The sequence below is a fragment of the Haliaeetus albicilla genome, chromosome 5 (genome assembly GCF_947461875.1).
Source record: "Haliaeetus albicilla chromosome 5, bHalAlb1.1, whole genome shotgun sequence".
In the NCBI taxonomy this organism is placed as follows: Eukaryota; Metazoa; Chordata; class Aves; order Accipitriformes; family Accipitridae; genus Haliaeetus; species Haliaeetus albicilla.
The window spans coordinates 28,084,439-28,100,504 of NC_091487.1; the positions used below are offsets into that span (position 1 = coordinate 28,084,439).

Below are 16,066 nucleotides of genomic sequence, written 5' to 3' on the forward strand. Positions count from 1 at the left end.
CGATACATTGCTCATATTTTGACCAATGACTGCCTCAAGGCTTTTCATCTGCTCAATATGCAGTGTTTCTTCAGGACCACACTCCCTTCTCCCACCTAATTTCATAGTTTTGCTCACTCCCTATATGTCCATCAGTCATTCCCCTGTGACTGACTTTCCCTATTTGCCCTTTTCCCAGACCACAGGCTCATAGTGAAAACTTCTTGCAACAAAAGCAGCAGTGTTTGTCGATTGTCAGACTGCGGTTTCTGCTGCCAGTTCCAATGACAAGTTGGCATCTTGTGACCTCTAATAAATGACCTCTAATAAATTGGCAGGTGATAAGTCTCTTAGCTGGTAGGCAGGATGGCTGCTTGCATTTCCAAGAGAGTTTTGAAACAGAAAAAGGTGGAAAACCCTCCCCTGCATGTAGTGGAACTGGAGATTCCTTTCTTCAGACCTTTAAGGTCAGTTTTAGTCTTGGAAGGGGTTCAGGCCACAAGTCAGACAAGCTGTAGATTTTTAACAAGGATAATACCAACATACTCTGCAACATTTAGGTATAGTAAGTCCTTCTCATACCTTAGTCTGGGCACCTTTCAGGCTCCATAGCAGGGAAAGTGGGATCCTTGGATTCCTATTTATGTGCACAGACTGTATTGCACAAAGATTAGAGCCACAATGGAGCAGCTAAACATACTGCTAGTGTTATGTCACATAGCAGACCAGTAGCACACACTATAGGGCTAGCTCTTTGGAAGGAGAATAATAGCATAACTTAGGAAGAAGAGAAGTTATGCTATTCTTCTTCCAAAGAGCTAGCCATATAATAGTTGCTTCTCCCATTAGCTAGCATATGTGCTAAGAAAAAGAAGGAGGGAGGTGGCATGCCTACATGTTGTACACTTAGGGTTTTATTTATTGCACTCTTACTCTGTTTGGCATTAGACAACAAATAGCAATTTATGGACCAACAAAGGCATAGTCCTACTCGTTATATATAATAATATATATACTAATTACCTATTAATTCTGTATAAGCATGCAGAAGCACTTTTTCCAACAGTCATTTTTCAGTAAGCCCATTTTATTTGTCAGTAGGCATTCAGTAATTCAGTTAGTTTTATCTTTGAGTCCAGGTAGCACTACGAAGACTTGACTAAGTGGGTGTTTGGAAGGGGTACTGAACGAGGTAAGGAAACAAAGCAGTGGTCCCTGAGAAACACTGCATGGCAACATCAGAGCTGCCTTTTCTTGTGCCTATTTTTCAGTCCTCAGGCTCAATAACTGAGTCGGATCAGCCATGTTAGCGTAGTCTGCCTGCCTGCCTGGAGAAGAATGTGAGAAAAATGCCTTTAAAAGACTTCTGTGACTGTACAAAATGAAGGAAGTTTTTCTAACTTCCAATTGGTGGTGGTTAGTGAAACAGTTTGTTTCCGTAACAGAACCTGAAGATACTTCCTTGATTCGAAGACTTTCATGAAATCAAAAGGAATCATTTATCATTTCTTTTTGAAAAAACAATCTTTAAAAGGCACAAGGCTGCAAACAAGCAGTAAAATCTGCTGAGAAGTATATCCTCCAGACTACTGTACCGCCTGCTACCTACAAACGCTTTGCTGAAATTCTGCTTCAAAAGTTGCCTTGCTTTGTACCTTTAAAACTATCAGCACTTGGAAAAGTCTTGTTAAATCTGAAAGAAGTCCTGTTTTTCTTTAGACTTAAAAATGTTTCAGATACTGATTAAGAAGGGAACTCTCCCTTTATTCCTGAAGTCGGTAAGAAATATTATGGAAAATTGCGTTAACTCTTGCAAATCCCTCTACAACTATAAAAGTACAAATGAGATCGTCCCTGCTGTTTCAGTCAGGCCTATGAACCTCAGAGCAATAGGATATTTATAAGAAAATTCCAGACATAGCAGTGGTGCCGTGATCCATATGACCCAAAGTTTCCAGTCTTTGTCTATCCTCCTGTCTTTAAGGAAAAACAGAGGGGCATAAAATGAAAACTTGGAAGATCACAAATCATTGTTATGACTCATTATAATGAATGATTTGTGCATTACTTTATGGAGTAGTTAGGTTGAGTTTGGGGGAAAAAAGAAACCTTCCTTTTTAATTTTCACCACTTTATGCCAATTTTCAAGCAACTGTCTTTCCTAAAATAACAACGCTCTTTTTTCCACATAATCCTGGGTAACTGGTGAGTTTTTTCAGCTGGGAGAGTGTGTTGTGATATAAAGGTGCAGCCTTGCACGGCTGTTGTCAAGAGCCTGTTAGTGTTTCCATTACAGCATTAAGTCTTATTTTCTGGTGTTTAAAACTGGGCCATAAAATACTTGAAGTTGAACTTTGGTAGTTTTGAAAATGTATTTACAAATAAGAAAAATAATCTCATTGGGTGGGGCTTTTTAGTTCTGCAAAAAAATAGTATCCTGACAGCTTTGTAGCAACTGTGATTCACAGTTTTGTGTACTCAAAATTAGTCTTCTGACCACAGTGTACAACCTGGATTCTAGATTCTCCTGAGTTTTGTTCAGCGTTATTTTTTGTTGTTAACTCTTAATAGTATAAGAGTTATTAGAAAAATTAAGATAAATCTACTGAAGTCTGAAAATAGCTGCTGTTTTTTCACTACATTGACTTTGTGAGAACTCATCTTCTTTATTTTTGTAATATCTTCATACGGTGAATTAATAGGGTATATTCCCAGGCGTCAAAGATTTCACTTCACTTCCTAGGATAAATTTTTAATGTTATACAAAAATTTGCTGAAAGTGTGGTTATGTATCTGTGGACTCTGAAGGAGACTGGCAAGCTACCATTTCAACACACAGCAAACTTCCCTTAAAGTTATGGGATTACATTTTTGTTTTGCTTTTTACAGAGGGAAGTGTACTATTTAGGATAAATTGTATTACAGAAAGCAAGAGTGTTTCAATATTTTACTAGTTTTACTTTAAGTCACCACAGCAGAGTAAGTCATAGCGCTTCAGAGGAAATTTCATCCTTAACTTGCCTTGTTATGCCCTACTGTACTTTAAGAATTGCTGAGGTCGCTCAGCACTGGCTGATAATGAATTCCATATAAGCTGTAATATTGGGGCACAGCTGGGTGGGTAAGAGTTGAGTTTCAGTCTTTAACTCAGAATTTCCTCATTTTACTAGTTTCATTTCAAAAGGTAATGCTGCCTTAAGGGTGTACATTTTCTGTCACTTAGCCATACAATTTAATAGAAAAAAGTCATTTTTACATGGAAGCAGCATATACGTAGTAGGTAATGCCCATGTTATGTATATTAGCTATTAGTAATTTAAAATGGTTTGTCTGTTAATATGAAAGGGCATGTGAGTTAAGGTTTTCGCATGCAGAGTAGTTAGCTGTACTTTTCAGTAGAGTAAGTCTGGTTGTATCCCTTCCAGTATTTTAAAAATCTCAGCCACATTAATGAAGTTGTTTCCCTTTTAAAAATTTTCCAGCACAAGCATAGGAGATTGAGTGAACACTCAAAACTAACGCTTCTTTCAGCAACTCACAATTTGATTTTGGCTATTTTCCACTGAAAATGGATTTGGATTTCTGTATTTGATCATTTCTTTCCTTTGGGAGAAAAGATATTTTTGGTTATCTTTCCTACTTTGACCGTAGGGAGCAAGTGTAATGTATATTTCGTTGCAGTTTGCAAATTTTTGATGCTAAATCATTTTAATACCCCCCACAAAAAAATCTGAATACACTAAGCTATGTTGGGATTGATCTCATCAAAGAATTTAAAATGCTAATGAATACTGGAAACTATTGAACAACCCTCCAAAAAATCCTCCCCCAAAATCTTCTTGCCAGAAAGCCGCAATGATTTTCCTGCCTTCTCAGAAGGAAAAGTGCTGTGTGGTTACCATAGGGGACATTGAAATCGAAGCTTTGTTGAGAAAACTGTGTAGAAGTACTTAGCCCTTTCTATAGGAATTGTTGAAGAAAAAAGTGACTTTTTCCTGCGCAATATAGATCTTAATTAAATTTTCCTAAACTGGAAGAGTTTTAAAACAATGCTTACTGTTTGTGTTTCAGGTATTGTCCAGTAATGACCTATAGTAATTGCTCATTTGAAGCCTTGCTGTGGCTTATCAGATACATGTTTTATTATACAAAGCTGCATTGAGATTTGCCTTTGCATCTTTTTGAAGTAATGGAGAATACCCTTACTTTTGAAAGGCAGCAGAATTATTCCTCTAATCTGGTATCAATTAACTGGTAGATGAAATTTTCATACTTACATTTAAATTTTTCAAAGGCTCTAGTTTGCAGACACTCAGTAATGGATTCATAGATCACAGTAGTGTCACAGGACACAAGAATTGGCTCTACGGGCTCTGTCTAGTCCAGCAGAGAGAGGTGAAGAGAAGATATACATTTTTGTAATAGAAGTTAAACTGAGATAAGAAACTGGACAGTTTTTAAGCAGGTACATGTTACACACTGAAATCAGCCAAACCACATTCTCATTTTTCCCTGATCAAGACTAGATACTGGCCCCTTCATATAATATAATTTAATATCTGATTTCTTGTGAAGTCTCTTCTAGTCATTAGTTTATATTCCTCATCACTTTGTCTGTTGTTTCTCTATAAGCTGTTTTGAAGGAAAACATACAAGACTTTATCCAAAACCAATGAAAACCAGACTTCACCTGTTGATGTATTAGGCCACAAGTGACGACCCGTATTTAAAATCATAAAAATAGCTCCATCACCTCTGACAATACAAAATTGTTCCTTATGGTGCCATTTTCAATGATTTCTCCAGTTTAGATAAGGGGCAAAAAAATCCATAGATTTGGGCGGGTTGTTTTTACGTAGGAAATAGAGATTACAAGAAGTTTCAGAAATAAACTATCACTGTAAAAAACAAAATGCTGTTTTTACCATTACTGGTTTCTGCAGATTCTTTCACCAGCATAACTAGGTGCTTTATACACAAGAAGATGTAAACAATGAACACAAGCAGTGTTTAAATTCACCTATCACTTTTACAGTCAGCACTCCTAGTTGATCTTACCTTCATAAGATCACACGTACTGCATGATCTTTCACACAAAATACTGTGTGATCTTTCAAATACAGCGGTCCCTTTACGATCATCACTGTCATCTTAAGTTGTACCCAGGCAGCCAAAGCAAAGTTTCAAAGGCAGAATTGTACCTCCAAGCTATCCCCGGCACAGGCAGAGAGGTCAGCGGAGCCATTCCTGCTCTGGCCAGGCTTGCAGATAGGCTTTTTACGCAGAAGAACGTTACAGCAACTTCTAAAGGATAAGAAAAATGTGTGCTGTTTGCAGGTCCATAGCTGAGAGGAAAGGCTAGTACTATGCGAGGAGCTCGCAGAAGCCCGCAGCTGCCAGTTGTGTCTGGGACCCCAGAAACACAAGGACGTAACAGGACTGGGAGGCTGGGGCTTGCAGGTAGGAAACGCTGGGCTGTGCGTGTGCACATGGTGGGGAGGAGACCCACGCAGAGCCTCATGCCATAGTTTCACCTTGCTATTAAACATGCAAGTGTTCTCAGTATTGCCATCCTTGAAATAAAAGGGAAGTTGCATAACATCATAGCTATTAGTATGCATGATGTTTCTCTGAGCAGTTTTTAGCGTGGAATGAAAAAATAGTAGTTTTCACTGAAGTTGTTGTTGTTTGAACTCCCCCTCCGCACACACACTCACTGATGGAATTAGAATATTTAAAATATTTACAGTTTGAACTTAGTTTCTGCTGTATTTCTTTCTTGGGAAGGCATTAAATTATTTGTATGCAACTGCTGTGACTGGTTATTTTTGTTACTCATTAGCAAAGTTACCAGAGTAGATTTGCATGAAACAGTTACATGGGTTAATTTGACCTGCTTCTGATCAAGTTTATTTTTGCTAAATATTCTCTTTTAAAACTACATGTAAAGGAAAATTTCTTTCTGACATTATAGCTACTGTGTGTTTGTCCCATGCACATAATGGAAAAATTACTGCAGGATTAAAAAGTGGAATAGTTCTTCATTAGTAGCTGACAACATACCGCTTTCATTTCTAAAACACTTTATTACACTCTTGGTATATATAGTACTGCTTTCTTTTTACCACTGATAGTTCTAAGGGAACAATGTGCTGCTTAGCTTGAATATAAAAGCAAGAGATAGAGGAAAGTCATCCATAAAAGGAATAGGAAGTATGGGAAAGATTAAGTTATTTTTCTGATTAGTGTACTTTTGTCTGGTCTAAGAATAAGACCACATTCACAGAACTGACCAGTTCATTCAGAGAGTACCAGTGAAACACCTAAGCTGTTTTGTCTTTCTACCGTAACACCTAAGCTGTTTAGGACTTTGCTGTTTCTCTATTCAATGATGCAGTTTGTTCAGGGAAAATATTTTCAAAAAATTGTAAGCTCAGAGTAAGCCATGCATGGGAATTTCTCATCATCAAGGCTGAAAGTATTTAGACCAGTTGTTTTATGAGGGTTTAGATAAATTGCTTTTAGCTAACCTAAAGGGAGGTGGCAACTGATGATGATCTTACTGGATTCAAATTTTGATCAGAATAGCCAATCTGTTCCCTCTAAATTCTGCTGTAAATTGCTATATCTGTTGTTGATCTAGCTCTAAATTTTACTGTGAATGTAGTCCTTATTCAGGTGCAGGTAAGTCTTTGCTTCTTTCTCATCCACTGGTAATGTTTCCTCCTTTTGCCCTACTTACATTTCATGGCAGTTTCTGAGATTTTTCTGTCAGACGCAAAGTACAAATTGCTGGATAACCAGTCAGACAGGGAGAGGACAGAACAGCAGATCAGGATTGCAATAACGCAGAGGTCAGGTGTGGAATGGACAAATTTATGAGTTGTAGTGTTTGATAAATACTTCGGTAAATGTGAGAATTCATCAGTTTGTGTTTGGAAATTCTTTATTTGACCATCATACCTGGTAGTTGATGTTCTAACTCACATAGAAGTCATCTCTGCAGAGAATTTTGAGTTTTCAGCGTACATCTACAATTATTTCCATTATTACTATTCCTTTCTTCCTCAAAAAAACCCACATTCCTCCAAAAGTCATAGAGGTAAATAAACTAACAAACATCATGAGTTCCAATAAAGTGTAATTCATTTAGATTAATTTTGAAATTATTTTTGGTAATACTTCTCTGCCCATGATTCTGGTTTATTACTTGTGAAGTACGAATGAACCATATGAAAAGTTCTGTGATTAGATGGAGGCAAATCTATGTCTGCTATGGAGAATGATTGGAGTAAGTTCTGTTGTTCGCCTGTTCTCTATGTTACTACTTTATTGTATTCTTATATGGTTTTTTGCAGTTTAATCATCATCATAGCAATACTATAATACTTAAAATATGACTCCTGCACTAGCAAAATTTATATCTTTGGCTTAAAATAATTAGGTTTTTTGTTTTGAAATCTAATATTCAGTTCTTCAACAACTCATATGATTTACTGTTAAAATAAGTGACAGAATTATACTCTCAATTTAGTTATTATCCTGTAAGTAACATAAGCAACTCAAAGAACTTGAGCCAAAAAGTGAAATAAATTATATTATCAAGGTCCATTTTGCCGTGCAAAGTTTTGCATGAAATCTAAGCATCAGTAGATAGCACTAACTAGTAGTAACACCTGAATAAATGTTTAAGTTAGCAAATCAAAATCTTTTTAAATTATAATGGAGTTATTTTTTATTTTAAGCATGTGGACTGTTAAATATTGTATATTTATATAAAGCTTCAGACTATACATTTTTTATCAACTTATGCTGGTAGGAGTAACTACAGCTAGGAGTGTCTGGAATCGTGGGAATTACTCAAAGTGCAAAAAAGCTGTAAATGTTCTCTGCAGTTTTACAAAGGCTGTACATTTATTTAATAGTTGTTTTAAATTTAACATTGCACAGATAATTTAATTTGGTTTCTTGTTATGCCACGTAACTCTCTTCTTTGTAGCATCTAAATACCTCGGTACCTGAGATTATTTGCTTTGATGCTGCCTAAGTCCCAATCATGGAGGGAAATGTTAGGAGCTTTGTTCAAAATAGAGTAGAACATATGATAAAATCCTAGTAAGACATGTGAAGAGAAGGAAAATACAGCTAAGACTGCCACTTGTTGGCAAGCACTGCAACATAGTATAAAGCCTGGTTCTCTGAGTCAGTGTTTTTCTTTCCCTCTGAACTTTGTGGTTGAGGAACTAGTCAGCAGCACTGCATAAAAGCAGCAAGAAATTCTGGCATTTACGCAGGAGGGTATAGTCTTTGCAAACCCAGTGGCAAGAATTTGGTGAGTCTAGTCTGCTCCACATCACATTGCGGTTGTCCTACATAACTGGAATTTAACTGCTCACTATCTACTTGAATCTAGATATGAAAATACTGGTTTCTTCCTTTTAGGTTTTAAGATGACTAAAACAATTTCAGCATGAATTAGAAATCTTTCTCCAGCCCAGATCAGTAAATAAGAGGGAGGATTGCTAGTCAACATTGTGGTGAACAGACTTTAAACACTAAATGCCTGGATACTGTAGTGGCAGACATCCACAAGACAACTTTGAGGAGGTGTTCAGCAAGCCTGAACAAAAAATTTAGCAACTGATAGAGGGAGAGAGAAAAAATATTTCTTTTCTTTTTCTTTTTCTTTTTTTTTTTTTTCCCCCCAGAAAGCACACGCATATGCTTGTTCTCCAATAGATATTGACTGTGTTAGAAAAGACTACTTAGAGGACTTTTGCAATAGGAAGGGGGGCAGGAAAGCATCCTGTGGACTGAGGATTTTATAAAACTTGGAATAAAATACTGGCTATTATAAAACCAACAAGAACTGTATGTTAGGCATTGGATACAGATACATGTGTTTATGTAGAGTCATTGCTCCACAATATGTCTCACTTGTTACATGGAAAGTGGTTCGGAGAATTGATGAAAGGACTCAAGCACCTTCTGCATTGTGGGATTTCAGGCTGAGCCCGTTGAGAGTTATTGATCAGGGACTGTTATAACCATAAAAAATGCTCTTTCTCATGCTATCAGAATAAGAATAATTTAGGTTTATTCATTTCACAAGTAGTAGTTGTAGTGCTGATTAGTGTGGGTAAGTTAAAATATTTTCATCAGTTTAGATCATGCAGGGTTTTCAATGAAGTTATTGCCTTTTGAACAGACCCCAAAACCTCAAATGGTTTTACACGCTTTCCGCTTTGGGAGATCCCAACCACGTCTCTTCTGGGGTGAACAGGGAAGGACACTGATGTTCTCTTCTTAAACAACACCAGGACACTTTTGTATCAAACAAAGCTCCTGCAAAGGTCCTGTTCAGTCAAACAGGGCATAGAAGACCAAGCCCCGTGGGCTGCTGCTATGAGGCAGAAAGGGGGACTGTGAGGTCCCCCGTGGCGTGGGAGCAGGAGGTGGGAACTGCGAGGAGGAGCCGAGCAGGCAGGCAGGAGGTGCCGGGGCGGTCCCGGGTACGAAGAGGGAACCTGGGGGCCCAAGTGCCTCCCACAGCTCCGGGAGCATTCCCGGGGGGGAGTGCTCGGTACCACAGCGTTTTGGCCAAAAAGCCAAGAAGCAGGAAAATGGGGGGAGGAAAGTTAGCCTGATGGTCATTTTTAGAGCGATAAAGCTCCCTCTCGGTGAACATGTAACACGCTGAAGTGTCCGGTGACTTCTGACACTTGTTGTGTGCTAGCAGTGTAGCAGGTCGTTCATCCCAGTCCTGGACAAGCCTCTCTGCCCACACGTCTGTTCGCCGTGTCTCTGAATGCTGCCTGCACGTTCTTCTTTTCAGACTTCAAAATAATAAATTAGATCAGAAGTTAATGCTCTGATTATATTTACAGGAGAATTTATCTTTTTTGTTCTAGCAAAGCTAATAATATACAAGGCAGGCATCCAGCTTTCAAAAATGCATGAAATTCAGTGGTTTTATAATGCTCTTAGAAAGGAATGGATTTGAAGCAGAGAAAGCCATTATGTATCCCCCGGTTGTGTTCATTCCTCTAAACAATCATTAAAAACAGGCCAGGTTGTTTTTTGAAGTGAATGCTTTCACTCTTCTGTATTATTAAAAGTGCTAGTACAGGCTGCTGCCTCCAGAAAAACAAACATACATTTTTTCAGCTCTTCCCTAAGCTTCTTATAACAAGTACTGCTGATCAATTAGCTAGTTCATTAAAAAGTTACACATTATTTTATTGAGGCAAGCAATTCTGAATCAAAGAACCCAATTCGCAGATCTAGGTTGAAGCACATAATTGGCATGTATTTTAGGATCGCTGTTAAAGCTATAAAAAAGATTTACTAGGGGAGGAATGGATCCAAAAACCCTAAAGGAAGGAATATGTTATTTGTGTGACTCAGTGTTACAAACGGACTCATTTAATACTAAGGTCTTATCTACAGTAAAACAAAAAACTGAAATAAATGTAAACCTCCTTTGATTTAACTTTTTTAGCAAAAAGTTAGCCTTCATCCAATACACATAAATTACATACAGTGTTACCGCATTTCTTCTGCTATGAGTTTCATTATTGCTATCAAAGATGTACTTTTATTAAATCATTTAAATTTAGTTGAGAAGTCGACACTGTGTTAACTGTAAAACAGAATTATATAAGTGTGTTCACCATGTTGTTGAGATTCACAGTGAGTCTGGGATTAAAGCCCCGGTTCTACAGAGTTGTGCGTGCACGACTTAGCGGGGAGCCTTACACACATGCTAGTAGGACATGCTTGAGCATTTGCAGGGTGAAAGAGAGGGGAGGCGTGTTATTCAGAGGATGTTTTGGAAACAGTGATGCTTTGTTCTGAGTTTACAAGTGGGCCAAATCTTGAAACTTGAGGAAAAGAGTTTGCGTTAAGAAAGCTTTATTTTTTAAATACTTGGGAAAAGTTATTTACTGGTGAGTTTTTGCAAGATTTCTTTAAGCAAAAGAAAGCCATTTTTGGTTTTGAACTGAGAGCTAGAAATAATCAAGTCTTAAATATAGTAAAAAGTGCATAGAATCTACTTTCTGTTATAATTTTGATTGCTTGATTGCCACAACGTAAAAGCTTCTGTAGCCGATATTACTGTTGGACTTTGTGTGATGGCATTGAGGCATTTTTTTCAACTATTAGCCTTCCCAAGGGTTCTTTTCAGACAAAATGTTATGCATCAGCTCTTATTTGAGTGTAAGCCTATTGAATAGCATTCTCCTCTCTGCCAACTTGGCAGCAAGTTCTCATGCTAATAAAAGAGGTTACCCCAGATAGAGATCCCAGATGTGCCTGAACTACTTTTATTAGGACTATGGAGGGGCTCAGTGTTTCCTTCTAACTGTTTTCAAAAAAGGTGTGGGCTTGCCTTCATAATTGCCCAGAATGGTATTACATCACTGGAAATTTTTTGCTCAAAATGAATAAAATGTTAGATGTGTTAGCATAGAACACAGCTTAGGAAATACTGATGTTCAGAACAATTAATGCCTTTTGCCGCAATACAAACCCTGATTTGACCTGACTGAATTCTGTAGAGAGAGGACATTGCTGTTTAACATTGAGGTAAAAATACCTTTGTTTGGTACGTATTAAGGAGATTCAGCATCATGATTAGAATACGTAACAATAGATGTTTCTCAGAACGGCAACATACCTGTGGCACATGACATACTTCACTTTAGTGTCAGTTATTCCTTGAAACGGTTGAGCACTGTTTGTTGTGTAGAATTATTATTGAACTTAGTGATAAAGCCAACTTAGTGATTGCCTGATAGTGGGCTATGGTAGACTGGAATTGCTAACATCAATATTCTGGGGGTTTTTAAGTGTTATATAGTAAGTAGCAGTTTAAATAGAAGTTTTATTGCTAAAAATGTATTCAAAATTTCTCCATACTGTTTAGTTGAATGTGTTGGCTGCAGTTTTAAAACTGCAAAAAATAGGGTAATCTAACTGAGATACTTAGTAAAATAATATAGTTTGTTAAACTCACTGTTTCTAGCCATAAACCATAAATAATAAGATGTTTACAATCTTAAATCATAATCTTGATTTTCCTTTCAAGGCCACAAGCTTCCTGTTGAAACCTTTATTGTTGTCGAAATGTGAATAGAGAAAACAAGGTTTTAATTAAAATAATTCATTGCTTGCTTTTATTGTTCATCTTATTATTAAATTATGGAAAATGAATAGTGCTCTAATTTCTGGTCATGTCTCTGGTTGATTTTTATTGTAATTGTGTCAGATATAAAAAGAAATAAACTGCACAGTGGATTCATTTCGTAGTGAAACACATGATAGTATTCCATTTCAGATTTTCAAAAACAGGGTTTGACTCAAAGAATCCCATTAGTTTCAATGGGCTTTGGATCAGGCACAGGGTTAACAGCTTATTTTTCAAACAACTAGAAAGAGGTGTAAATGTCAAAGGTGATAGCTATACTGTGAGTTCCATAAACTACAAAAAAAGTTACTACTAAAGCTCTATTTTTCCTTAGTTTAACAGCTTCTATGAAAATAGTGTTAATAAGTATATCAGGAACAGTATATAATAATGAATCAGATACGTAAAAAAACCTTTAAAACTTCTTTTATATAATAATTGGAAAGTTAAAGTGACTTAAAATCCCTGACTTCTCATGCTGTGATGTAAATTGTATTTTTTTTAGGTTCCAAATTCAAAGAGGGAAAACTGATCCGACCGGTTACAAGAGCCTGGGGGACTGTTTTAGGACTATTTTCCAACGAGAAGGGTAAGAGTATATGTTTTTAAAATTGTCAATTTTATGTGACCTTTTTTAATCACCCATTTTCCAGACATTAGATCCTCCTTATATTCCAGCCTTTTTTGCAATTGCCAGAATTTAGCAAACATGTAGTCTTACATAACAAGCACAATTTGAAGTCTTAGCATTACTTACACTCACAGTACCAAGTTTTGCTATTAGGATATGTTTAAAGACCAGAATGCACAGCTGTGTAGAGACACCGGGGGCAAACGCTGCTTCAGTACTGGGAGCAGGATGGCCGCATCAGTGTGGTGCAGTATCTAGGCTCTTGGCTCTTCTTGTCCTGGTTTTCCGAACTAGCTCAGCCTGAGCCATTACCAGTTCAGTGAAGTACTTGGTACAAGCTCTGATGAACTGGCATTCCCAGTTAGCTGGGGTAGGCAGTGTTTCCAGGACCTGTGTGAGCAAAATTCCACAGCTTTTCAGTTTGACAGATTATGGAAAAGGGTTTATGGTCCTTAGTCACCTGAATCGTACCGGCTTCAGAAGGTACCACTGCTCCGAGCCTGAACTCCTCTAAGAGACTTGGGCTCTGATCCAGAAAGGCATTTAAATACATGCTTAATTTTATGAGCAGTCCAGTTAAAGCCACTGAAAGTAATGGGACTGATCACATGCTTAAAGTTAAGCCTGTTATCCACAGGAGCTCTTCAGGAGCTAGCCTTTAATCAAGGTAACTCTAATTAGTAAATCCCAGTTTTGAGTAGCTGGCAGGCTTTCCATCGGAACTTTGTAAATATAACACCAACCCATTTTTTATCCATATATTCATCAAAATGGAACCGTTCTTATATATAGTGGCACAGATGCCACGTATGAAGGCAGCATAGGTGCAGTGAGGCACAGACTTCTTGTGTCCACAAGATGTACTGGAAAAACAGAGGTGAGAAGAGCAGTGAAAATGAAGAACTAGACCAGTTTTGTTTCTTGCAGTGAGGTTTAGCTAAGCTACACTACATAAGTATGTAGATGTAGAACTGGATGGTTTCAGTTGCTAAAATAGGGAGATGTAGAGAAGTTTCATTAAGGTGTTGAGGGAGGAAGTTGTCACATTTGCCCTTATCAGTAGTAAATTTATTTTTTATGAAAGACTAATGTTGTGCATTATCACTACAAGGCATTAAAAAGCTTAAAAGCTAAAAAGATTTCTAAAAAATGGTAACTTGTGGCTTCTGGGGTTTTCTAAGCTGAGTATATGTTAATTTTTATTGCTTCTCAAAAGAAAACTATGGGTTTTGCAATAGGAAAATATTAATATTTGCAGTCATGTCAATCTATTTTTAAATACAGAACTAGTTTCAATATTTAAGTCAGTGATCATGAAAATGCTATTTATCTCATCCAGACTCACTGGTACACACATTTTGTTGAACTAGTCACAAAATGTAAAATTAAGAATGGGTAGATGTATCTGGAGAACGAGTCTAAATCAAGAGACAGCTTCCAAGTTAATTGATTTTTTGTCTTATTTTATTGCCTGTATGATTATATTGTGTTCCTGGATATTTGTACAACCCACATGTATAATTAGTAGCAGGACACTGCAAACTTCAATGTACCATTCAAAATATAGTTCCCTTACTATTTGGGGGAGGGGGAGAAGGAAACAAATACTCTATGTTTCAACTGTTTTACATGTTGTGCTTTTCAAGTGTTTCTCAGAGACATAGCTTTCACTTATTCTATGGATTTGACTCCACTATTATTTTACCAGTGTTCAAACAGTGTGCTACCTAACACACAAAAACTGTTTGACTGTGGAGAAACAATGGAGGGTCTAAGCACAGTAGTCATCTGTGAATGAACTTCAGAAAGGAGAGACAAAGATTGTTGGGTTGGGGTTTTTTTCTGTAGAATGCTTGTGCCCCAATAGTGGAATCAAACCAGAATATTTTTTTATATTTATATTAAGGCATGACTCTGTAAGCTGGAAAAGATGATTACATGAATTTATAGATTTAAATCACAATTTAGCAGTGGATTGCACTAAATTTCTGTCGGACTAGAGCTAATACAGAGTTTTACTTGCCTGTTGCAAAAGCAGTAAATACTGATCTAAACAAAAAGCAAATGCTATGAATACCTATTTTTCTCCAGGAAGTTAGACAGAGGCAGAAGGTCACATTTAAACAGTCATCAGTAGTAAGCACTAGGAAAAAAGGAGATGAAGAATCTCAGATACAATATAATCTTAAATTTTGGCTAAAAATAAAAAACTGACCCTGAAAAACCTGTCCTGACTCCATGAGTCTTGCATTCCCATCTGCACAAGTTGCCCACTTTCTGGAGCATGGTGATTATGCCACTTGTGAGAGAAGTGAGAGAGGTGACTGTGAAGTATTTTAGTTAATGGAAACCTTGAATCCTGATAACCCCCTTCTTGGGTGACCACAAAAATATGCAGAAGAGGGCACCAAGAAAAGGCTTCACATTTAGATACCAAGCAACAAAAACAATTTACAATTTATGAGGTGTTCAGATTCAGGTGTGGAAATCTGGGAGAAGGGTACAAGAAATTCATTCATGCCCCATGTTTATTTCATATTGGCTATATGAAATGCCCCCATCGGAGTGTGGCATTTTTAGACTGATTTTCTGAAATACCTAATTCAGTGTACACTGACTATAAAGAGTCTAGGCATCTCTCTCCAGTACTCGGAATTCCCTGCTGGCATATGTGATTTTATGTTAAGTTGACTACAAAACAAACTAATTAAATAAAGGAACATAGTGGGAAAAGAAATGTTACTAATGGCCTGCTCCTGAAAATGTTTACATTTGGGAATAGTGCTTATGCTCATTTGTACATATATTTTCAATAATAGTAACTACAGCGAGCTAGAATGTCAGAGCCCAGTTCAGGCAAGGCACTTCCTAATGCTTTAAATTTTTGACCTTGTTGACGTTAAGTATGCAGAATCAGCCTAGGAGGTACTTATGACTACATATGCAAATGTTTAATTTGCTGCAGTGCCTCTTACTGAAAATGAACCAGTATTATGTTACTACAGTATCACAGTAGTAATCTGATGATTTTATGGAAAGCTTCTTCATCACAAACAACGGCCAGGATTTCTTTAATGTTCCCTCTGATTTTCTCCTCATTATAATGAAAAGGACAGAGGAAATATTTCCATTCTAACCACTAATAGAACACTGTTCTTTCAAAGAATCTGAAGACTCCTTTATCTTCACAAAATACTGGAAGTTTCTTCACCAAAAAAACACAGAAAAAAAGGCCCTACAAAAGCTCCCTTCCCCCAAACTTTGAG

General features: G+C 37.1%; 1 protein-coding gene across 6 annotated transcripts in view; it reads left to right on the top strand.

The window, feature by feature from the left end:
- SLC25A21 (solute carrier family 25 member 21) overlaps positions 1–16,066 on the top strand; it is a 276,605-nt gene that overhangs the window by 181,771 nt on the left and 78,768 nt on the right. For 5 of the 6 annotated variants that reach the window (XM_069783947.1, XM_069783946.1, XM_069783951.1 and 2 more), the window contains exon 3: positions 12,675–12,758. In XM_069783947.1, coding sequence (XP_069640048.1) covers positions 12,675–12,758 — 84 coding nt within the window. Of the gene's footprint in view, positions 1–12,674; positions 12,759–16,066 lie in introns of those variants that run through there. The other variant, XM_069783952.1, reaches the window with a different exon arrangement.